The sequence below is a fragment of the Crocodylus siamensis genome, chromosome 1 (assembly GCF_052110815.1).
Source record: "Crocodylus siamensis isolate JL-2025a chromosome 1, ASM5211081v1, whole genome shotgun sequence".
NCBI lineage: Eukaryota > Metazoa > Chordata > Crocodylia > Crocodylidae > Crocodylus > Crocodylus siamensis.
In genome coordinates, this window is record NC_143395.1 from 101,599,805 (window position 1) to 101,624,825 (window position 25,021).

At 42.2% G+C, this 25,021-nt stretch overlaps 1 protein-coding gene across 5 annotated transcripts in view; it reads left to right on the forward strand.

Annotated features, from left to right (window-relative positions):
- The window catches only part of L3MBTL3 (L3MBTL histone methyl-lysine binding protein 3), a 170,515-nt gene that overhangs the window by 39,885 nt on the left and 105,609 nt on the right, over positions 1-25,021 (forward strand). For 3 of the 5 annotated variants that reach the window (XM_090038931.1, XM_090038950.1, XM_090038941.1), the window contains exons 5-11: positions 247-427; positions 2,226-2,310; positions 5,178-5,269; positions 13,173-13,277; positions 16,756-16,891; positions 20,773-20,864; positions 21,412-21,563. In XM_090038931.1, coding sequence (XP_089895057.1) covers positions 247-427; positions 2,226-2,310; positions 5,178-5,269; positions 13,173-13,277; positions 16,756-16,891; positions 20,773-20,864; positions 21,412-21,563 — 843 coding nt within the window. The remainder of the gene's footprint in view (positions 1-246; positions 428-2,225; positions 2,311-5,177; positions 5,270-13,172; positions 13,278-16,755; positions 16,892-20,772; positions 20,865-21,411; positions 21,564-25,021) is intronic. The other 2 variants (XM_090038959.1, XM_090038968.1) reach the window with 1 other exon arrangement.

Genomic DNA, 25,021 nt, shown 5'->3' on the forward strand with positions numbered 1-25,021 from the left:
TTTTGATGGCAACTGGGAAAGAGAAAATGTTTAAAATACATGGAACCTGTTCATTATACATGGAGAGCTGCTATAACTTTCAGGTTAACATTTTGACAGCTGTTATTCTTAATAATAATTCAAAGAATTTATTTTGTAGGATACTTTAAGACCAATATATTTTTCAGTGATCATTACCTTTTACTTGATTAAGAGATTCAGAAGTTGAAATGATGTTGGTTTTTGTCATTATGATTTTTTTCACAGAGAACCAAAGGAGGACCAAGAAAGTGTGGACTGCAATGGGGAAGATGATTCCAAAGGCCCTCGGAAAAGAAAAACAAAATTTCCTCTTAAAGGAGAATCCCAGGAGGATGGAGAAGAGAAGAAAGAGAAGACTGAAGAAACAGTTAGTATGATACATAGAAGCGATCCTGCAGATGTTTTGGTGGGAATTTTGACTTATTCAGGGATAGCAGCATCTACCCTGATTCAGCTAACTATTGACCATTTTTATACATCACAGTGGAACGTGAAAAATTTCAAGTGACCACTTAGGTCAAATATTTACATTTTAGTATTCTTTTTGGATTGCAGTGCACTTTGGAGTACATAATTCTCACACAATCTATATTGTAGTATTTGATAGAATATTAGATTGAAAAATGAAGATTAAAGATGTATCCAAAGTTATCTCTGACAAAATAGAGGGATGAATTTGGCCCTTTGTGTCTGGGAAATGATTTTTTTAAAGCTGTATCAGTTTCTTTCAACTTCCTGAAAGTGACACTTGTTAATTAGCTTCATGGTACCACTTTCTTGTTTATCTGAACTATGCCTTAATGTTACCTGTAGTTTCTAGGTGCTTGACTTAGGCTGTTGGGGTACAATCCATCCTGTGTTACTTTTGTTTCTAGGAATAAGTAACAACCATCACAGAATAGTCTGCTGTCAAACAACCACATGTGGCTTCTCGCTGTCAGTATGCTTGCTTGCTTTGTTACAGACATTTGGCAGGCTCTGGCTTATGATGACAGTTATTACCTATACTCATAACTATACTCTGGCATTTAGGAGAAACATGTCTTCTATGCTTGACATATCTTTGCTTAAGCCCTACACTATTGCTCATGTTTCTGATACAAGAGAAGTATGAGGTTTTTCTTTGTTTTTTGCCTTAGCCAAGAGTATGCTAGCATGTCCTGTCACTGACTATAAACCTCCAGCTGATTGCCAGCTTGCATGCATGATTTCTTATGTCTCTTAGATGTATGTAAAAGCAGATAGCACTCATTTAAACCTGTGCATTGTGAAAGGTTGTTTTGGAGCATTCGTTAAAGAAGTCAAACTGTAAATGATGAAAAATATAATATGAAGCAATAGTCATCATAGTATAATATAAATAAAGCAAGAAAATGGAAATTCATGTGTGATGATTTGGGAATAAATTTTGTTTTCCTTTTGGAATTACAGCTTTTCATAGGATAAAAGCATTATGTCAAAAGCTAATAAGATCCTTTCACTGTGTCAGTGCATTAATTTTTCCAGGTTTTACAGAATTGGTGGTAGAAATAGAGGTTTAATGCAATGGGAAATAACTTTGCCTCAGAGACTTGAGTTGTGGGAGGGGAATTTGTAATTGTCTATGAGACATTTTTGTGGGCAAAATTTAAGAGACAGTTCAGTGCCTTCATGCAAGAGCGGTCTCCGAAATGAATCATGTAACTATTCAGGGTATTACTGTATTTGTTAATGCAGAAACATTGAAATAAAGTAAAAAGGACCAATGTCAGTTTACATTGCATAAGAGGAAAAAGTTGTAGTTTGCTTTTTAAACAAGGATACAATTCTTAAAGAAATACTGTTTCTTTTAGATTATTTTGGAAGAGTGAACACAGTGAAGAGAATGACAGCTAGCTCCAGCTCTCCCTGCTCTGAGGAGTCTGGAGTCTCTGACACAAAAAGCAGGCTACCTAGTTTTAAAAGAATTCAATTCCAGAATATAAGGACCTGATCTGAAATCTCTATGGCTATCTAGTTTTAAAAGAATGCAGTTCCAAAATTTAAGGACCCTTTGAGTTGTTTTTAATTTTATAGTGTTTGTTGTAATTCATCCTTGATTTTTTTTTAATATGCTGTTAGAATTGTACAGGTTAAGGTATGATATTGGAGAGATACCTATCCTTTATAACTTTTTTTGGCTGTATAACTGATGAAATGATTACTTTCTTAAATGTTGAATCTAGGAGGAGAAGCAGGAAGGGAGGATTCTGAGAGTTTCTCAGAGAGCCAGAAGAAAAAGAAGAGGTGATATGGCCCTTTTAAAGCAAAGTAAGTTGATAGGTGGGGAAAATAAGGATGTTGAAGTAGACAAGCCATTATACTGTAAAGTTGGGGTAAGGGAAGGATTTTTAGGGTGGCTCAGCTAGATCTGTTATTACTGTTTTGTCAGTTCTGCTAAACCAAGAACACTTACCTTTGAATGAAAAAGGTTTATATTACTAGGGTCTAGATGAATTTAGTGTGGTAGAGAACATTTTGCAAAGATCAGCTAGTTTATGCTAGCCCAGTTTATATCTTTAAAATGGTGTAATTGACTGTTCATATTCTGTGTTTGCAGCAAGTCAAGCTTATGCATCATAGCTGTAGAAGAAAATAAACTATTACACTGAATTTTTATACCGTGTTGATTATGTTTCAGTTGATGGAATTTTTCTATCATAATTATATTTATAGCAATTAATGTTAGAGGAGTAAAGGGTCAGGACAACTTTTAGGTAGCTTTGAAGAAAGTAACCAGCGCTTGGTGCTTGATTCTCATTTGCAATAAAGCCTGTGTACCTGGCTGTGGCAGTGAGAAGGGGTATATAAAAGTGTAAGTGGACTTTATGCGATGTTAGAGACTGAGCCAGTGGTGTAAAGGGGCCTTGATAGAAACAGGAATCCAGTTTACTTTGGCTACATCTTCTCAGTAAACATATCAAGCTCTAGAGTAGTATTGTAAAGTACATTGTGGTGGGCAGGTAGCATAAAGCAGAAGTATAGCTGTAGCTGTGTGGTAACTGGAATGGCCTAAATGGGGGGCAAACTAGTTGGCATTGTTGTTCAGTAGTGCTAATTAGCCCACTGTAAAATCATGTGGATATAGCTATATTGCTTGTATGCCTGAAACAGGGCTACCTACCTGAAAAATGCTGCTCTGGAAGACAGAGGTAGGCTTACTTTGCAGACAAGACCTGGGTTACTTGTCATTCAGAGATATGTAGTAAACCAAAGTGCAAGTTTATTTTTCTTTCCTTCAGGAACAATTTTTGTATCTACAATCTCTGCTGGAAATTTAGACACATTTGTGGAACTGTTTCAAAATAATTGCCTTAATCAGTCCAAGGGGATATATGCTGCATAAAGAGCCTAATAAAATCATTTAAAATGAGTGCAGTATATTCAATTTATTAGAATGATAGATTCTTTTAGGAAAATCAACACGATAGGCAGTTATAATACATTAATTATTTGCTCTCAGCATTGTATATACTACTCTCCAATATATTTCTTATGGTGGACTGTGAGGCATCTCACAGATGTTTCACAGCAGCAGCAGCTGCCTGTTCCTTAATCAACAGAGAGCTTATAGTAGCTCTGCTACCCACTAGACAGCTGAAGCATGCAGATCAGCAAGGCACCTGCAACATTTAGGATGCTAAGGAGGAGCCCCACTTGACACAACTATAGTATTGCTACTGAAGTTTAAGTGTTATTTATGCAGGCATTTGTTCCAAAGTGAGAACTGCATGATTCACATGATAAAGGAGCAAAGCAGATTTGCTACTGAAAATATTGCCATCCACTGACAGAATAATCTGTTCACATTTAACTTATTCATGGAAGTGTTGTTTCAGCAAAAGAGTGTGGAATAAAAGTTCTGATCATAGATTCAGAAGCAGTCATTTTAATCTATATTATTGTGGTAGATAGACAATCCATCAAATAGGTACGCTGTACAAACAGATATGAAGATCTGATTTCAAATAGATGTAAATTTCAGATAAAACAAGCATGTATCTGTCCCAAGCAATCTGTTTGTCCAGTCCTGGTAATAACCTGATGATAATGGCAGGTTTTCTTCTGGAGGGGTATAGCATAGGTATAGGTTGTTGGTACAGAGCTAAGTGATATTTGTGCATAGATAGCCAGACTAGTTTTGATGTTGTTTATTTCTACTGTGATAGTGCCCAGTAAGGATCATTTTGCTAGATACTGAGTAACCTTTAGTCCAGCCACAGCGACCTTATAATAAAAAATGACAAGCTAAATGTGCTGTGGGGGGAGAGCTGTGGGGGAGGGGTGAGTTGGGGGATAGGAAGGCATACTGTGAACAAAGATCAATAGTATGGAACTGGGGTATGTGGGCACAACTGGTAATGGGTAGCCTATCTTGCAAGGCCTCTGTATCTATTTATGATGGACTGTTACAACACTGAACATATTCTGAGTAAGTTTAGAGTTTAATTCTGGGTGAAATTAGAGATTTGTACCATGTGATTTCCTAAGTAGTGGAAAAAGAGCTAGTGACATTTCTGATGGTTTGGAGAAATGATTTATAAATTCTTGCCATTCCACCCCAGAACATCAAAGTACGAAGTGATGGTTTTGAGTTAAGCACTCTGAATAGTGCCAAAGAAGAAATTATGATAGCTGTGATTCAGAAAAGCTCTTAAGCATGTCTTGAATGCTGCCCTGAATGAAAATACTTCCCTGAACTGCAAATCTTTATTTGTAGGCTAGATAAACTTTTTGAAATGTTGAATGTTCCTTTGTACTATTTGGATTGATTTTTTTTCCATAGGTGTACTAAGATCATACATTTCAGACTTCTAATATTTTCTTCGGGGGATTGATGGGAATGAGGCAGAAGGCAAGATCAAATGTGTTTTTTCTAGTCATCGTAATAAGACTTTTGTTTTCTTACTAATCAATGTAGAAGCCATTTCAAAGAAAGCCTCAGGAATTTTCTAGTTATAAAGCTACAGACAGAATTTTTTCTGGATTAAGTCCTGAGAAATACCATATATGCCTATAAACAGACCTGAGATTTGAGACAGACACACTCTTATTTTTATTTTATGTTGCACTCTTTAGGAAATCAGTAATTCAGTAATTTTGCCAAAGTATTTTTAACACTGCATATTTCTTTACAGCTGTACCCTCTAAAGGAAAGAAAGCATGGTGCTGGGCTTCATATTTGGAGGAAGAAAAGGCTGTAGCAGCACCCGCTAAACTGTTTAAAGAGGTATGTGTTTTTAAACCAAAATCAACTGAACACCTATTAGCATGAATTTTTAAGGAAGTAAATTCAAAAGATAAATGATCAAAATATAGGATGGCTTTATAAGCTTTCATCTCCTGTGAAGGAAGTCTCATACTGTTTAAGTAACAAAGTAATGAAGACTATGTGGAAGGTAGATACGTTTGCCCATATTTTCTCAATTAATTAATAAACTACAAATCTGTGATTGCTGCATTATCATGTGGAATCTACATTCATTGTAGGATTCAGGACATTTCAGATTTCTCTTCTTTCTCCTACATGGCATTCAGCCTTTCTTTTCTGTCTTCACAGCTCAAGTTCTGTAACAGGCATGAGAATATGTAGTATTTGTCTCTTTTTTTGGGATGTACAAAATGTTGTGTTTTCCCTTTATATCCATTCACAAAGCTGTTACAAAAATGATATTAGACTTGCTTCTCTGACTCCATTACTTGTTCTTTGCAATGCTCATTGGCTTCCTTTTTTTCATAGCATCAGACACAAACTTAGTTTAATGAAGTTCTGCCTGTCATCTTTTTGTGAATGCCAGCCCATCAGCTCATGCTTCCCTTTTGCCAAATGTGCTGTCCTTTGTTACTCATAAGTCAAATTTTCTCTCATACAATTTAGTATTTTTATTGTGCCATGTAAGAGAGGTCCTTATGAAAATTTGCAAAGACTCTAGATTGATGATTCATAACCAGGGTGCTGCAGGGAACTGTGCAGTATTAGTACTGTAAGATATGTAAACTTGTACATGAGTTTGATGAGATTAAACCCAGAAATTACAGACAGCAGTCTATGGTATCAAAGACCTGTTGCAATCTTTCTGAGTTCTTTCTGAGTTCTTTGCAACTGAGATCTCTTATTTTCCCATAGTCCAAAAAAGTAAAAATGAAAGACTGCACCCTGCTTCCCACCTGCCCCCCTCTCCCCCAGGGCAGGCAGAGCATGCTGCAGGAGCAGCAGTGGGTAACCTTTTTTTAAGGTCTCCAAATCAGATAAGAATGCTATCCTCCCCACCAGCTTTCAGCTCAACCTCCCTTTCTCTCTGTCTTCAGCTGCATGTCTTCTCCTTTCCTGTTCACTCCCTCCCATGCCTGCCTCTGCCACTTTTCCCTCTGTACCCTCTGAATCCACAACATTTCACAAGGAGGAGAGGTTCCAGAGCCAGCTGTGCTCAGCAAGGGCTGGCAGGGAATACCTGGGAGGACCAGGCAGGGAAGTGGAACCGTCCTGCTGTCACTACTGCTGCTGCTGTTCCTGACTGGAGAGGGGCGGGAGCTTCTCTGGAGCTCCTCTTGCCATCAGCCAGGGACAGTGGCAGCAGCAGGTGGGGGAGGGGATGTGACACTGGAGCCAGAAGGGAAGAGAGGATGTACTGAGTGCTGGCGGGGAAGGTGTAAGGGGAACAGGATTTAGGGACTTAAAGCTGCTACTCTCATGATGCAGTCTGGAAATGGGGTGCATCTGGGTCATTGTGCCGCCTGTGGATCTGCCACTGCCTAGAGTTATGTATCTGTTTTTTTGTTCTGTATTTAAATTGTCTTTTCATTGTGTGAATCTGAGTGTAAGTATGTGTTGACTCTCACAATGGGACTTGATCTTTAATTGGAGCCTTTGCTGCGATTCATAATCTGACACAGTTGTGATACAAAATAAATAAAATGACAAACGACCAACAGAACACTAGGTTAAAGAACATTTTAAGGTTGCAAAATCCACAGTACATAGGAAAAAAATGGCTAGATGTACAAAGAAGAGGCAGTGGTGGTGCTGGGAGACATGAATTCAGTTCCCTCCTTTACTAGATACGTACAATTTCTGGAAATTTTGAAGCCATGGAAAACTGTTTTTTCCCCGTTTTTTTCTGGAAAAAGCAGAAATTCAGGGAAAAATTTAAATATATGCAATACTTATTTTCTTAGCACTCTTTACAGATCTAAATTCACTTTGCTACCTTAGGAACATAAAATACATCATGTATAACTTAGTTTGCTCACGAAATTATCATGTTTGATACAGTTAACGTGCGGAGGACCTGTGGATTCAAGGCAACTTAGGGGACAGCAATCACCAAATGATTACATGCACTATCCAGCAAAGGACGGACATTATACCCAGCAGGGCACAGGTGCTAAATTTTATAAAAGTTGACTTTAATAGACTCAGGGGATTGGTTAGCAGGGTGTTAGGAGCTAAGAACTTAGATGCATTGAGGGTCCAGGATGGGTGGACATTCCTCAAGGAAACCATTCTTTGGGCTCAGAGTGAGTCAATCTCATGGCAGAGGAAAGGGGGCAATGGGGCCAGGAAGACCCTTTTGCTAACCAGGGGCATCCAGGATACCTTAAGGGCAAAAAAAGAGGCATACAGGAAGTGGAAGCTGGGGGTAGCTAGCAAATAGGAGTATACGTCTTTGGTCCACACCTGCAGGGAGTCAGGAAGGCCAAGGCAACTCCAGAGCTCAGGCTAGCATCAGCGATTAAGGACAATAAGAAGTCCTTCTTTAGGTACGCTGGGAGCAAAAAGAGGGTGCAGGGTAGCATAGGACCCATACAGGACGAGCAGGGGGGCTTAATGTGACAGATAGCAGGAACAAGGCAGAGCTTTTCAATGAGTTTTTTTACCTCTCTTCTTAAATGGGAATCTAGATGAACAGCTCAACATACATCATGAACACCAACCAAGGGAACATCAGCCGACCAACATTCAGTGCACACACGGTAAAAAGACACTTGGAGGGTCTGGGACGTATTCAGATCACTGGGACTGGAGGGACTCCACCCATGAGTAATGAAGGAATTAGTGAAGGTCATAGCTGATCCACTGGTAAGGATATATGAGCACTCATGGTGCTCGGGTCAGGTTCTGGAGGATTGAAAGAGGGCTAACATTGTCCCAGTCTTTAAGAAGGGGAGGAAGGAGGACCCAGGGAACTAAAGATCAGTCAGCCTTACCTCTATCCCTGGGAAAATCCTAGAAAAAATATCAAGGAGCACATCTATGGGAGCCCGCTAGCTAGTATGATGCGGAGGGGTAACCAGCGTGGGTGTTTAGCAGGCAGGTCGTGCCTGATTAATCTAGTTTCCTTTTACGACAAGGCCACCAATTGTTTAGATGCAGGAGTTGAGGTGGATGTTATGTCTCTGGACTTCAAGAAGGCCTTTGACAAGGTATCCCACCTTGTAAATAAACTGAGGGGATTTGCCTTGGATGATTACACAGTAGACTAGGTAGCAAATTGGCTCAAGGATCACGCTCAGAGGGTGGTAGTGGATGGGTCGGTGTCAACCTGGAAAGATGTGGGCAGTGGAGTCCCTCAGGGCTCAGTTCTGGTGCTGGTGCTGTTCAATATCTTCATCAGTGATCTGGATGAGGGGGTGGGAAGCACCCTGTCCAAATTCACGGATGTCACAAAATTATGGGATGCAGCTAACACCCTGGAGAGGAGGAACCAGATCCAGGCCAACCTAGACAGGCTGGGGAAGTGGGCGGAGAGCAACAGGATGCAATTCAATAAGGACAAGTGCAAGGTGCTGCATCTAGGGAGGGAGAATTGGCATCATACCTACAGTCTGTGGGGCGACCTCAGCTCCACTGAGGCAGAAAAAGATCTTGGAGTCACTGTTGACTCCAGAATGAACATGAGTCGCCAATGCGATGAAGCAGTTGGCAGAGCCATTCGCACCTTGTTGTTCATCTGTAGGTGCTTCACAAACAGGTCCAAGGAAGTGATTCTCGCCCTCTGTGCGGCACTGGTCAGACTGCAGCTGGAGTACTGTGTCCAGTTCTGGATGCCGCACTTCAGGCAGGATGTGGACAACCTGGAGGGGGTCCAAAGAAGAGCCACTTGCCTGATTAAAGGCCTGCAGGGAAGGTTCTACAAGAAAAAGCTAAGGGACCATAACCTTTTCAGCCTCTCCAAGAGAAGGCTGAGAGGGGACCTTGTGGCGGCGTACAAATTCATAAGGGGAGAGCAACATGAAGTGGGCGATGTTCTGTTCACCAGGGTACCCCCTGGGATGACAAGGAACAATGGCCATAAGCTACTAGAGAGAAGGTTCAGGCCGGACATTAGGAAAAAGTTTTTCATGGTCAGGGTTGCCAGAATCTGGAATAGGCTCCCAAGGGAGGTGGTGCTCATCCCATTCTTGGTGGTCTTCAAGACGAGACTGGACAGGCACCTGGCTGGGATCACATGACCCCAGGGTTGGTGTTTCTTTTCTTGCTTGCCAGGAGCAGGGGGTCGGACTAGATGGCCCACTGAGGTCCCTTCTGACTATGAATCTATGTATCTATTTATTAAATTTAAAAGTATAGTTTATTCAGACAATAATTACAAATTTACTAGTTGAATTTACTTTAAAATATTTTAAATTTTTGTTTCAAATAGAGCTACAAGCTGCTTAACTCTAAGGAACCTAGCATCTCTTAGTTTTTGCCAGTTTATGAGAAGCAGGGAAAAATCAAAGCAGAAAATAGAAGAAACCATCAACATTATAGTAAAACAAAGAAAGTTATTATGTATTCTGGACTTAGTCCTCTCCAGTGTCAAGCAGATACAGAAAGCACTCATTTTTAGAAAAAGAGCTGAGAGAAAACCCCCCCAAGACTCATTGAATACAAATTTTGCTATATGAAACTTTGTCTTAGTCTCATTTTCTGAGCTATCTGCAGTTTCTGTTTCTTCTGATTCTTCTTATCCTTCATATTTATCATCTTCATGGATTTCTGAAAACTGAAGGTTTTCCTGGATTGAGACACACTTCTCTATTCTTTCACATGTTAGTTTATTTCTTGATATGGTGTGAGTATTTCCAAACATAGAACAGTTTCTTTCACATGCTGCAGAAGATGGAGGAATCTGAAGCAGGTGAGAAGCAAGAGGAGTCAGAGGCTGTGTCCTGCAAAGATATTGCCACCATGTTGCAGGAGGGATATGCTTGGTAGAGTCCCAGACTACATTTCTGAACCAAATACCTGAAGATGTTTGGTATTCTGCAACATTTGAAAGTACCTTTCCGATTTCAAGTCCTAAGTGTGTTGCTTGCATTGTAATCCTTCCAATGCAGTAGCAGTGCTATCATCACTAACGTTTCTGCCTTTGAATCTTGGATCCAAGAGATTTACAGCAGCATGAATTGATTGGCAACAAAATTCTGCCTGCCTGTTAATAATGCCTTTCACTTTTCTTTCTTCTGTACTTTACTTGTAAGCAGAGATACACCTAGACTCTCAAAAACAGTTGATTTTATCTGAGCCATTTGGTAAGGAATGTCTGACAAAAGTGCATTGTGTGATTCAGATGCAGTGATTGCTAAAGAAATTGGTGTTAGAATCTTCAGGGAGTTCTGCAGCTGAATCCAGAAGACATCCTCATCAAGTACAGTGTTCCTTACATTTTTGGATACTTTGAGATTCTCAGTTATTACTGTTTCTTGAAGAGCTTCTTTGTTTTTTAGTAAACTTTCAAATGAGATCACCACTTCACCCCATCTAATTTTACTACAGAGTTTGAGTATCACTGTTTTATTCTTTGCATTCTTTTCTTCCTGCTTCTTCTTGCAGCTACAATATGAGTAGATTTTACATGCTGTATAACTTATTTTGCTCTTCTATAGATTTTTGCAGTGTCCAACTTCATGATGTCATTAAGAAGCAACTGTAGCCCATCGGATGCACATCCTATTGCAGTAATATGTGGATATTTATCCATTATGATCTCCCATGCTGCTTTTTCATGTCAGTCAACAAAGCAAATACTATACCACTTCCAATCTTCTGTAGGACTTTATATATTTACTACTGATATATTCTGCAGTATGCCTGTTCTCTCCTGTTTCAGTGCTTCTTTAAAAACTGAGGTGTTGTTATCACAAATTTTATGATTCCCTCTCCCTGCACATTTGCTCATTCATCTGTAAGCACTGCAAGACGCTGCTTCGTTGATTTTTCATTGTGCAGATTGCATTACATGTACATATTCTGACTCTAAAAGAGGCTTGCTCAAAGAATGTCTGCTGGACAAATTGTATGATGGTCTTAATCATTTAAAAGCTTTCTGCCAGTATGCATTTTCAGTTATCAACAATGGCGTCCCAGAAAAATATATTGCTCTTGTAAGAGCTTTGTCAATTTTTTCCTGATCGTCAGGTGTCTTCTTGTCTACAGATGAAGCTATTGAGAGTTTTTTGTATACAGTTGGTTGCAATATTTGGTTACTTGAAGATGTTGATTGGGCAAACCTTTATGATGCTGATGTTATAGAAGAAGAAGCATGCATGCATGATGCACACGGAGAAGCTGGGGATCGGGGAGATTCATGCCATATGTTCAAATTAAAGTGTGATACAAATCATCCATAAAGATGTTCCATATTTAAGAAGTTCCATTAAATGTGGAACATCTTTGTGGATGGTTTGCCAATTTTTTCATCCAATAAATTGGTTGACTGTGTGGGAGGTTACAACTTCTTTTATGATTAACAACCACAATAAATGTAATGTCTGTCGGGCTGTAGGATACTGTAGAACCTGTGAGGTTAGGACACAGTGGCCTCATCCACATGAAACACTGACTCTGCAGTTGTCTGCACAGTCATTTAGTGCTTGTATAAAAAGTAACTGGAGTTACTGTGCAGTAGCATCCTTGAAAACATGGCTCTTAGGTGCCGCTGACTGTTCAGTAGCTCATTACTACCATGCAGTAGCGTTGTATCACATGTCCTGCCCTGTGATGCTACTGCGTAGTAGTAATGAGCTACTGAGCAGTCAGTGTCTCATGTAGACACAGCCAGTCTTAGGGAAATAGGAAGCCATGTGTTCAGATCCATCAGGACCTTGGTAACTCCTGAGATGTGGTAGCAAAGGTGTCTGCTACTCCTAGCCTTTTTATGTAAATCAGAAAAGGTTTTCCAACCAAAAGTATTCAGTAATTTGGGATAAGCCAGAAGTCCATTATTCAGTTGACTTAGTATGTGCTGAAAATATTTTATCCAGATTTGTTACATAACACTTTGTACTGTTATGTGATGAGCTGAGTGGAACTGAGTGGGTGTCACCATAGCCCTTCATTTAAGAGTTGTAAGAAATAGTTAAACTGTTTGTGCAACCAGATGGCTGACCAACAGCAGCTTTCATGCCAGACCTAGATACAGGTAGGACACATAAGTAAGTACCTGTCGGAATCATGATTGCATGATTTTTGTGTTAACTGCAATTTTTGGTGGGATCCACAAAAAATAGCAGGCTCTGTGATTTTGGCAGGCTTGCTGCAAAAAAGCCCCAAATTTGCTGGCAAGCAGGGAAAAGGCCAGGGAAGCCCTGCAGTCTTGAAGCGTGGAGGGAAGGTGGATGGGGTGGATGGTGGGGGACAAAGGGGAAGGGGGAGGGGCCAGAAGAAGAGGGTTGGGGCAGGATAGGGCTGCTTACAGTCGGAACCATGGAAGCTGCCTTCATGCCTCTTGCTCGCTCTACCTCCCCCACTTATCATCATATGAATGATGATCTCCAGGAAGGTGTTGGTGAACAGACTGAGAAACAAGTCAGTTAAAATTCTTCTAATATTTCAGTCAAAAACAACTGAAAAAAAAAGAAAAATATAGCCTTTTCTGCTTTTCTATGGTGAGTTTCCTCTTCATGGCCTTTTTTGGTATTCAGAAGTCTTCAACTTTTTCAGTATGAACTGTTTTTTCAACCATTCACTAAGTTCTGTCTGTAATAACTTGATTTTAAAAGCATAACATTTAGCTAGATACACTTACAAGCAAATGTTTAGTTTGAGAAGATGCCTGAATAACAAGCAGTAACACTTGTCTTTTACAGGTATTTGTTCTTTCTTTGGAAGTACTTCTTTTAAGTATTTAATCTGTTCTCTGTTCCAGTATCAGTCCTTCCCATACAACAAAAATGGATTCAAAGCAGGAATGAAGTTGGAAGGAGTGGATCCTGAGCACCAGTCAATGTACTGTGTTCTGTCAGTGACTGAGGTAAGTACCCAAATTTTAACTGAAGTTTGAGGCCAAGAATAGAAGCATCTTAGGAACACAATAATTACAGTACTGATCTGTTTAAAGTGTTATGTATCTAGCATTCTGTCTTCAGTGGTGGTCAATGACAGAATTTTTAGAGAAGGATGTAGTACTGCTGTAAGACAGTTAATTGCCTAATGCCAAGCCAGGTAGAAAATGTCCTTCTAATTAATGAGAATTCTATTAGATTATAGCAGAGAATCATGTGAAAACTATATCTGGGTACCAGATGAGGAACTATTATAAATGCGCAGGCAGTGTGTGTAAGCGTACATAACAATATTGTTGTTATATTGTTGTATAATACAGTTGTAACAATATAACTATGATTATGTTGCATTGGAGAAATCTACATTTAAAGTAAAATATCAAAAGAAGAAAATGCATTAAAGATGCCAATTCTTATAGTTTTATTGGGGAAGATCCAAATTGTTTAGACAGGACTTTGGTGCTATTTAAGTGCCTAAGTCAGAAAAAGTGGTCCAGAGCTACTCAGGTCCAGTAACCCCAAAATAAAAGTTAGGTACCTTTATTTTGGCATGAATGAGTTTGTTCAGGATTTCTGCTTAATCTTGTGTCCATGTGCAAAAGCAATCCAAGTCAAGCATCTATGGGTGCTTACAGACGTGGAAAAAAACCCCCATCACTTTACTTTCAGCTTTGTGTACCCTTGTGTGAAGCGCAGCATGTGCCCAGAAGAGGAATCATATCAGTTTGACCCGACTCCCCAGAAGCTGTACAGCTCACATGCCGAAGCACGTAAGCTATATAAATACTGCGCAGTCTGGGTCAAACTGACATGATTCCTGTTCTGGTAAAGAACTGTTTTGGGTTTTTTCCCACATCTGTCAGCACTCTATGTGCTTAACTATGGGCTAATATTCATGGCTCTTCAGACTGGTGCTCAGAGTTGCTGTAAGGTTTGCCAAAGTTCCTGATCTGTTAGATATTCATGGACCATACCTGGCACCTGACTGAAATTGGCAGCAGTGAATCCAGTACTGAATGTGGCACACCATGTTTATTCTTGCCTACCTTTGGATGCCAGGTTATTTCTATCTTTTGAGCAACGAATGTAGGGGCAGAAGCCAGGACTTCTCTCCCAGAGGAGTGCACTCCTCACCTTGCTGCAGAGAAGTGCACCTTCTTACTGGCTGTCCTCCTGACTCCATGACTCTTGCAGTCTTGGTGGTAGCATGGCCCAATTTCGAAAAGAAATGTGGAAGAGGCCCCTCAGCCTATTATGTAACCCAGTAGTTATGACACTCTCCTGAGAAGTGAGAGACATCAGTTTGAGTTACCTCTGGTTTGAGGAGTGCCTAAAACTTACGTCTCCCATTTCCTAGGCAAGTGTTGTGACCCCTAAACTTTTGTGCAAAAGATGAGCACCACCATTACCCTCAGGATGTCAAGAGTAAACTTCGGGTGCTGTGCTTTGTGGTAAACTCAGTGGTGCTCTCAGTGTGGTTCAGGCAGGGCCCTCCTTTCTGCCCATGCTGGATCTCAAGCTGCCGGAAGCTCATACCATTGTACTTCCTTGTATTTCCTATTGGCTACCTCTAGGCACCTCTATGCTCAGCTGCTGGGTGACCTGAATCAACCTTTGAAGATGGCCAAGTTCTCCACTGCATGAGCTGCCTAACCCTTTGAGTTCCTGGGGCACTGTGCCTAATTTTTAGGCATAACAAGGCGAAGTATAGACATCTGTGAGAATCATTTGTATCTAGGCCACACTATCCCAAACGTAATGCTTATTCATATTGGTATATAACCATTTCTTTTGTGCTTTATTTAACTGTTTGCCCCAAGAAGACCATCTAGTAGCAAGTTATGCATTGTAAACTTAATTCTGCTATCTTTGCTTGTACTGGGTAGTGCCTTACCCTGTCATCAGCCCATTAGGATTTAATAACATGGGAAAAATAGCAGAATTGGCCCTTTTTTATTTACCGTCTAATTTTATTGAGTGGCTCTTGTTCTTCCAGTGTGTTAACCAAGAAGAATTGATTGCCTTCTCTGTCCCAATCTCTGTTTTACTGCTGTGATTGTCATGGTTTCATAGTGGGAGTTATCTCCATATTCTGAGCCTTTTCGCAGCCGTGCATTACTTCGCTTTTGTGGAAAGTTCTATTATCTTTCTCTGAAGTTAGCATGTACGGTAGTTCAGTACAATCAGAGCCCCAGATGGTAGCAGAACCTGCATTATTTGTCCAGATGCCCTGGATTTACTGACACTTCAAGGGTAAACACTGCAAATTCTGCTATAAAGTTTGTTAAATGATATCAATTTGAATTATGGTCAGCTAGATAGGAACAATAATAGTATGGTCAAATAGACAAATGTTATTAATTTATATTCATGTTGGTAGATTTTTTTGCCACTCAAAATTTTCAAGGTCTTGGATTAATCTGTTGACATTGAAAGGTACATTGTAGAAAATATTCTGGGGCAAAAGTTTTTCACAGCTGGGTACAGATCATTTAAGTCAGGAAAGTGTGGGGAGTAGCAGGGGGAGTGTAACCTCCTAGAAAACTTCAGCACTAGAGAAGAAATGCTGATTTTGGGGATCTCTTCCACATTTCCTCTTACATTATGATCCTTATTTATCTTCTTGTCTGGCTCTGACCCATTTTATCTAGTGTTCTAGTAGTGCTGTTCTATGCAGCAGTTAAAGAGGGTTTCTTCACTGTACCCAGAACTGCACTGTCTCAGTGCGCTCCTCTGCACGGTCATTAATGGGTCTTTGGTGCTGCGCATTTAATTTACTACTTCCATAATAAAGTACTAACTAAATGTGCAGAGGTGATGCAATCACCTACCCTGGAAATCTTCAAGAAGAGACTAGATAGTCACCTTGCTGGGGTCACCTGACCCCCAGTTATGTTTCCCGCTTGGTGCAGGGGGCTGGACCCGATGATCTTCTGAGATCCCTTCCAGCCTTACAATCTATGAATCTATGTACCTGAAGTTACTGCGCATTAACACCAGCACATGGTTAATTATTGACACTTACTGCACATTAACCTAATAACACTGTGTAGTAGGCTATTAGCTTAGTTCATGTTGTGATGCTTTACTGTACAGTGTTATTAGGCCAGTGCACAGTAATTATCTCATGTAGATGTGTCCATGGTGGCATGTAGTGCCTCCATATACTTTTCAGGCTTCTGTTTTCTTTTAACATTGTTAAGTTTTCTCTTTCAGTTTTAAATGATAATAATAATAGCTCTTAGTGCTTTTCATCAGCAAAAGAAGTTTTTGCATAAGTTCCGACTTTGCTTTTTCTCTTCCCTTTATTATGATGCTTTATTTTTATTATTGGCATGAGCAAAATTGATATACCATGAACATATAGCATCATGAACAAACTGTTACGTATAAAGGAGATATCTTAGAACTTTTATTAAGTTTCTACTTTGCCAATTGTGGTTTTAGGTTTGTGGTTACAGGATACGACTCCATTTTGATGGCTACCCAGGTTGCTATGACTTCTGGGTAAATGCTGATTCTTCAGACATTCACCCGGTTGGATGGTGTGAAAAAACAGGGCATAAACTTCACCCACCAAAAGGTATTGTCTAATTCAAAATATAAAGGTCTGTTTATTCTTTACAGTTTTAAATATAGATTATCACCGTCTCTGTAATGCCTGGATTTTTTTCTTTTTCATCAACATTTTCCTTCATCTTGTCATCATATTCTAACATTGCATCTTGCTTTCTTTTATTCAGCAGTTTGGAAGTTTGTTTTCTTATTTGCATTGTATATAGTGGTATTGTGAAATGCCAAAATACTATATAAACATATTTTTATTGAAACGATTTAAAAGACCTTGATTTGTTTTGCAAATAGCAATATAAGAGCAGCCTACCTGTTTGTTTCTCTTATAATTTTCCATGCATAGAATCTAATTATTTGAGGGTTGTCTTAAATTCATACCCCACACCACATACTGTTAGAACTGTAAGTGTGCAAACATGATTTACAAGATGAACCTAGATACTTCAAATAGTAATCCTTAGTGTCACAAACATTCTGACTGTTGCAGTCTTTCTGACTTCTTTTCAACAGAAGAATTGCTCTATTATTTTTCTGTAGTCAAAAACTGAGTGAAAAAGCTGACATTTGTTGCAGAGTCCCTTGAGTCTTAAAGGAGTGAGAACCATTATTCTAATTGTTTTTTAAAAGACAGCTTGACCTGGAGCTCCAGATCAGCTCCCCTTCAGAAAATAAATCAAGGATTGCAGGCATATTGCTACAATGTATTTGGTGGAAAAAAATCAGAACCTTTGAAAACAATGTAGACATAGAAGGTCCTAAAATAGAACAAGAATTTTCCTTTAAAAACTGCTGGCCCCTAAAGTCTGAGGCAGATACTTTATTGTGAAAGCCTAATTATACAAAGATGTAGCATTTGTTTTATAAATCAAAATAAACAAATGTTAGCAAACCAAACTAATGAAAACACCTAACTTAACATTATAAAACTAAATTTAATCTAGGCTATAACCCTTTTAAAATATATTAAAGCAATATGTAGCATAATTGCTCACTGAAATTTCATTTTGTGTGTGTGTGTGCGCATGCATGTAATGCCTTAATAATGATGTAATTTCACACACTATTGGTAATGACATTTCATCAACAAATGATTAAGAAGCAACAAGAAAATTCATGTAATAAAAATGTTCTGATAACCAGCAGAGGCTGAAAAGAAGCTCGGAAAAAGATAAGAAGTTAGAAGACCATGGTAAATTATAAAACAGTGGTGCTCAACCTTTTTGACCTGTGGGCTAGATGACTTGGTACAGAGCTGGTCCCTTGGCTGCATCCTACCTGGGGTTGCCCAGATTAGACCCTATGCATCTAGATCTACCTGAGTACCACCCAGATCCAGCACTGTGCTTCCCTGGCCCTGTGTTCCCAATCTAGTGTGCAGGGCCACACTACCTGTCCTCAGGGGTCTGGAAATTTGGCATCTGGGTGCTGGCAATGCTGCCACTGCTCCCCTACCACCAATTTTTTGGATTCATGGGGAGCCCTGCAGACCTGATAATGTGGCTCCATGGGCTCGATGTGGCCTGGGGACCAAGAACTGAGCACCCTTGTGCTAGAGTCTGTTTTCTAGTTAGTGAAATATACACCTCTAATTAGTATCAATGGGAGTTCTTTCTGCATATTGACTAGAAAAGAATACTATATTTATTCATATGAGATGAGATTCCTCCCCCTCTGTCCTCCATCATGGTGAAAAAAGTCCCTTCTCTTACAGACATATACAAGGCAACCTCACTAAATACATTTTCTATTGTTAAACTGCTGCCATATTGCAGCACATGCTCAGTAATGGAAACCAGCTATGAAGTTGATTAAATGCAACCGACACTGAACATGACTATAAAACGCATGGCCCATTTTGGGCAAACATGTTGATTTTTTTTTTTTTATTTCAAATCTTGGGCTAAGTCAGCCAAATCCTTGGAGTTCAGCTGCCCCCTAGTCTCGCTTGTCCCTAGTCAACAGGGTGGGGGAAGCTGCTGGGGCTGGGGGAGGCTCTTCCCAGTGTGGGGATGGGCCTGGGCTGTGCTTGGGACAGGCAATGCTGGGAGAGGGGCTGCAGCTACCCCAAAATTCTCTGTAGCCTCCCTCCCAGCACCGCTGCTGTCTACCTCGAGTGCAGCCCTGTCCCAGCCTTCCACTGGGAAGATCCCAGTGCCACCCCTGGCCCAGCCTGCAGCAGCAGCCTGCCCTCGCCCTGCACTTGGATCCAAGAGCACAGGCCCCTGATGTCCTTCTGAGGTGTATGCAGTGGCTTGAGCCACCCTCCCTCCCCACGCCCCCCCAGACGAGCCACTCATGGCTCCATCCTGCACCCTGGCCTGACTTTGCAGTGCTTCCCCCTGTTCCAGCTACAGCACCATTTGCTCCCTCACTGTGGGGGCCTTGATCTGCTCCTACCTTGCCTCTTCCTTCACAGTAGACTTACAAGCTGGACTCGGCTTCTCTCCACACTGCTGGGCTGTGCTCTTGGCCACCTACAAGCTGTGCTGTGGCTACACGCATGCATGGGGCATTTATCCATGACATTATTGGCCACATCAGCCAAAAAAAGCTGATTGCCAATTTTATCAATTTTCCTTATATCGGTGCTGATCCGATATAGGACCAGTGTATTGGTGCACCTCTAGAAGCATTTGTAGACTCTCACAGGGGTCAGCCTGCCTGGAGTGCAACAGGCTAATGGGAACCTACCACAAGGATAAGTTAGTGCAGTCCATCTGAGTAAGATATATGGCAGTACCCATTAAATAGCGCCCCCTCACTGTTGACTCTTCACTCTGAGACCTACAGAAAGCACTGAGGGCTAGATGATATGGCTCTTTGGGACAGATCTTTCACACCTCTAATACAGAGGATGAAGGAAAGATAGCTTCATTCCTATTTTACTACTGGGAAGCAAAAGTGTGGTTTACCCAAAGTTACCTAGGAAATTTGTGTTAGAGCTGAGAAACTAAATCAGATCACCTGATCTCAATCCATTGTCTTAACTACAAGATCATTCTTCCTTGTATGTGAAGGTTAGGGATAGTCAAAACCTAGAGTCCTAGAAAACAAGAAAAAGGTAATCAGCATCTGCTCAGAAGTTAAAAACGCAGGTCATAATCTTATTTGATCAGTTACTGAAAAGATCACAGGGCATGATGATAGGGAAACTCAGCTAATTGATGACACAGGGTTTTTGCTAGTGAGGTAATGCCTAAATAAAAGTAGAAAATCTTCACCAGCCTGCTTTTCTTTTGACCAGTTTCAAGGGCATCTATAAATTAAGGTTGTTATCCTGAATCAGATTCTTTTTCTATAGAATCACATTACTTCATAATCTGAGTGTACCTGGGGTTAAATAAGAAAACAGTATAACCTCATAACTCTGGATCTCAAAAATCCCAAATTCTCAAAAATCTGGCACTGCTCTGGGACAAGCCGCCGCTCTCCCCTGCCCCCCCATATATGGAGGTAGAAGCTTGCATATGGGGCGGCTGCTGCTGCCATCCACCACCCTGTGATGCCATTCCGCATGCAGCTACTGCTCCAGGACCGGCAGTCACTTCCTTCCCCCTTCCCTTCCACCTCCCAGCTTTGCAATTGACCACTTGGTTTTTAAAAATTCAGCATTTTGAAATATCTGGTGGGTGCTTGGTCCCGAGCACACCAGATTTAAGGGGTTATACTGTAATGAAACAGGTCACCAGGTCTTAAATATTGTGAAGTTAACTAATTCCAAGCTATTTTTCCTGGTCCTGAAATTATAATATCGGTTGATTTTGCACTAGATTAAAAAAATGAGTTGTTGAAGGAATAATTTTGCAAAGGAGTATGACTGACATACCTGTAATTCACATATTGTGTCTTATGTATATTTTATTGACTCATGCTTTTGTGGCCATTTTGTAGGCTATAAAGAAGAAGAATTTAACTGGTCCTCATATCTAAAGACATGTAAAGCTCAAGCTGCCCCTAAATCTTTGTTTGAAAATCAGAACACAGTAAGTATTCCTAATTTTCTGTTAGCAGGTTCTCCTTTTTATTTCAGTGACAGTAGATTTCAGAAAGCTTTTTGACACTTTCCTCATAATAATGTAATATTAATCTTCATTAAAATAAACCTCTAAAATCCACATGAAATAATCAGCATATTCCTCTGATATTTCATATTCAAAAACCATATTAAAAGAACATTGAGATTCTGAGATTATGTCTTTATTTTTTATGATTGTATGAAGTGACCCGTACCTAATATTGTAGGACTAGAAACAGTCTGTCAGAGAGAGATTTGACTGAGGCAGAGTCAAAACCCAAGTGAACACATTTTGCAACATGCTCGGAGTTTTTTAGTTTATAACTCGTGAGCTTAAGAGTCTGCATCTGTGTTTGATAATCTTTCATGTCAGCAAATTAGGATGTTGCCACACTATTGGGGCAGTTAATTGGTATATCTTGAAATGACATGAATGTATTGATTGTGGATGCCATGGAGGTTTCTGAATGTGTGCCATATTATTTATCTTTAATTAAATCTCTCTCTTTGAGTAGACAGTGATTCCATCGGGATTTCGAGTGGGAATGAAGCTTGAAGCAGTAGACAAAAAGAATCCTACATACATCTGTGTTGCTTCGGTAACAGACATGGTGGACAATCGTTTTTTAGTTCATTTTGACAACTGGGATGAGAGTTATGACTACTGGTACGTTGCATTGCAGTAAAAGTCATATCAGAAATGTGTTAAATAGTATCTTTCCCTAACATTTCCTATGCTTTTGATGTAACTTGCGTAGATTTTATAATCAGAGCAACTAATTCATTAAAAGTTCATAGTAAACTTAAAGGGCCAGGTTTTAATATATAGGTTTGGGTTGCATGTGCACAACTTCTAAAAGATTGTGCAAAACAGGTACTTAGTTATATGTGACACTAATTCTGGCAGTGTGTGCAATACTTTCTCACTTTAATTTTGCAGGACATATTATGATAGCTGTCTCTAGTGAGAAATATTTACCTAAGCATAGTGATTTTTTCACTGAGGGCAGGATTGTCTCTTAACCAGTTACAGCCTGGTTCCATGATGCTGCACAGAAAGAACTTTAGGTCCCTGACACTCAATACATTTAAGACATTACAAAATATGTGCAATAAATCTGTGGCTGGTTCTTATCGTGTCTTTAATTGAATGTGTAACTGGTGTGCAGCTTAGCAGCTAGGAGCTCTGATCAGCCAACTGGAGCTCTCTGGTCTAGAAGTTCTTTAAGTTTATCATAACTCATAGCCAGGAAAGCACATCTTGCACTCCTGTGGCTGGAAACTCTGATCAGCTGATAGGGCTTTCAGCTGCATGAGTGCATGGTACAGTTCCCCAATTGGGTGCCCAACTTTCTATTTGCTGATGCAGGGGGATCCTTGGGTTGGTCTTCCTCAGCATGGACAAAATGGTGCAAGGGGATCTGATGTGGCTTTGCATCAGATCCCATTGCACCTTTTCTTTAATGTCTGTTAGGGGCCTAAGTTGTGTTTCCTCAGGCTTTGACCCAGTAAGAAGCCATGTTTTCTTGTACCTTGCAAAATTAATTTACTAATTTAATGACAAATCCACAAAGATATTTAGGTGCTTCTGGCAGGGCACCTTTGGTGCCTGCCACTTTAAGGGTCAGAACAGGCAGCAGAGCAGCCTCCAGGCGACTCCCAGTCAGGGGAGTCACATGGCCAGCAGGAGGGTGCCTGACTGGGAAGTGAGCACAGCTGGTAGAGATAGAAGCAGGCCCTAAGCAGCAGGGCCAGCAGTTTGCTGCAAGCAGTCGAAGGGGGAATATCACCCGGCTGGAGCTGCTGTTCACATAACATCTTGGAAGTACAGGGCAGGAACTGTGGGGACTGCAGGAAGTTATTGGTCCTGGGGCATGACCTAAAACTACATCCTGCTAGGGACGGATAGTGTGGTGGGGCTGCTCGTTGTGGGGTGGTCCTCAGGAAGTGCCACATCAGTTGCCTCCCTAGTGAAAGGTGAGTATAGGGTGTCTTATATCCTCAGTCCCCACAACCTGGTGGGTAACCCAGCAGTAGGGATAGGAAGGAGGCCAGGCACATCTGCGGACACCTGAGTCCCATGGGGTGTGTCACGGATGGCCCCGCGAGCGGCCGTGAGCTCGCGAGTGCCCCTTTGCCGTGCCAATTAGGGTGGTCTGGCACCCTCTACTCGCCCGCTACGTCTTTGCTGTTGAGGTTCAAAATGGGAGGCTGCCTACTTATACCTAACGGCACTTTGATGGTATCACCTCCGCTCCAAAGTGGGGGTACTCTCACCCCAGCCTTATGGGCAAACGCGTGCCTCCAAAACCTCCCCTTTAGCACGCCCCAAGCCTCGCTGCTGTCCCGGGGGACGTTGTCTGGTCCCCTGCCCCTTGGGTGCTCTCCCTCTGGCACCCTGGGCTCGTCACCCACCTGGCGCCCCTGGGCCAGGCTCTCACCCACCGGCCTATTACTGACGCCCTTGGGTCTCCCTAGCTCCTCTCACCCCTCCCGGGGTCTCCGCCGCGCCCTCCGCGCTTGCGGCCCCACTCGGGGTCTCTGCCACGCTCTCCGCGCTTGCGGGTTTCCCGCGCTTGGGGCTCAGGTGGCCGTAGCCGTGCCTGGCCCCCTTGACCCTTTCCTGGGTCGTTTCTGCTCTGCGCCCTCTCCGGGCCTCGCCCTCTCTGGGCCTGTACCGCGCTCTCGGTGCTGCGCCCTCTCTTGGGCCTCGCCCTCTCTGGGGCCTGTATACCGCACTCTCTCAGCGCTGCGCCCTCTCTTGGGGCCTCGCCCTCTCTGGGGCCTGTACCGCACTCTCCGCGCTGCGCCCTCTCCGGGCTTGGGGCTCAGGTGGCCTTAGCCGTGCCTGGCCCCCTTGACCCTTTCGCTGGGTCTTTTGCCCCACTGGGCAAAGTGCCATCCTTACGGGCCGGGGTCCAACCCCGTGCTCCGTGCCACTCCGGCACAAACTGTTGTGCCTCCCTGGCACTGTGCCCCTACTGGGCACCCAGAGCCCCCAAACTGCTGGGGAGCCCCGCTGAGGCCTCCTCGCTCCCCTACAGCCTCACCCGGTCCTCCGGTTAACCATAACTCAAGCCAAGCCCGAACGGCTGTAACAAAACTAACAAAGAGCCTACCTGCTCGTAATGCAAACTCTCAGCCCCTCTCGGGCTCCCAGCCCTACCTCTTATCAGGGTGTTCTCGTCCCTAGCATCATTGCAGCCGGTCAGTAAGGTGAGCCTGCAACCCCCGACTCTGGCCGCTCAGCTCAGCCACAGAGCTCCTGCTCCTGTGGCATCCAGAAGGGTACTGCTAGCTAGGCTTTGGCCTAGCTGTTTATAAGGGCCTGGCCCTGCCCCCTCCTGGCCACATGACCTGCCTGGTTGCCCTAGCAACCCCCATCTGTGTTGCTCCAGGGTGCTTCAGCAGCCCTATTCCTCCTGCTAGTAGCAGGCACCCTGGTGCCCTGTTACACTTCTCCCCTTCCTGGGGCATCTCCTTAGGAGCGGGGTGCGGGAGTGCCCCGCGACAGGGTGTAAGACCCTGAGGCCCCAGTGAAGTGGACCAAGTAGTAGCTCCAGCAAGGGGGTAGAAGAGTGACCCTAGTGAGGAGGAGGAGTGCTGGCCCCAGTGAAGGGGCATAGAGTGGGTAGTAGGCTACACAGAGCAGGGTCCGCAGGGGCAGCCTGAAGGGCTGTACATGATGGTACAGAGTAGGATCCTCATAGACAGCATTGAAGGGCTGCACGGGGGTGCACAGAGTAGGGTCTGTGTGATCCAAAGAACTGCACAGAGGCTGGCCCCAGCAGTTCAGTGATGGAGACCCTACATGAGTGGAGGCCCTAGAAAGAGAGTGGAGGTCCAGGCATGTATGAGAAGGCCTGAGTGTAGTTGTTACTTTGGATGCCATCTGTGAAGCATGGGACACAATATAAGGAGAGGTCCGGAGCTGCATATAACACCCTTGGCATCAGGGTATCAGTCTTCCGCATTATTATGTGCTTTTTTATATAGATCAAGTCATGGCAGGCGAGACAGGGCAGGCTGCTTTAGACAGATGGGCTGGCTGACTCAGTGACCGGCTTTATGATGGCCCCTTGTCACAGTGCTTAACTTGGGTTGATTTCAATAGGAGTTAGGCAG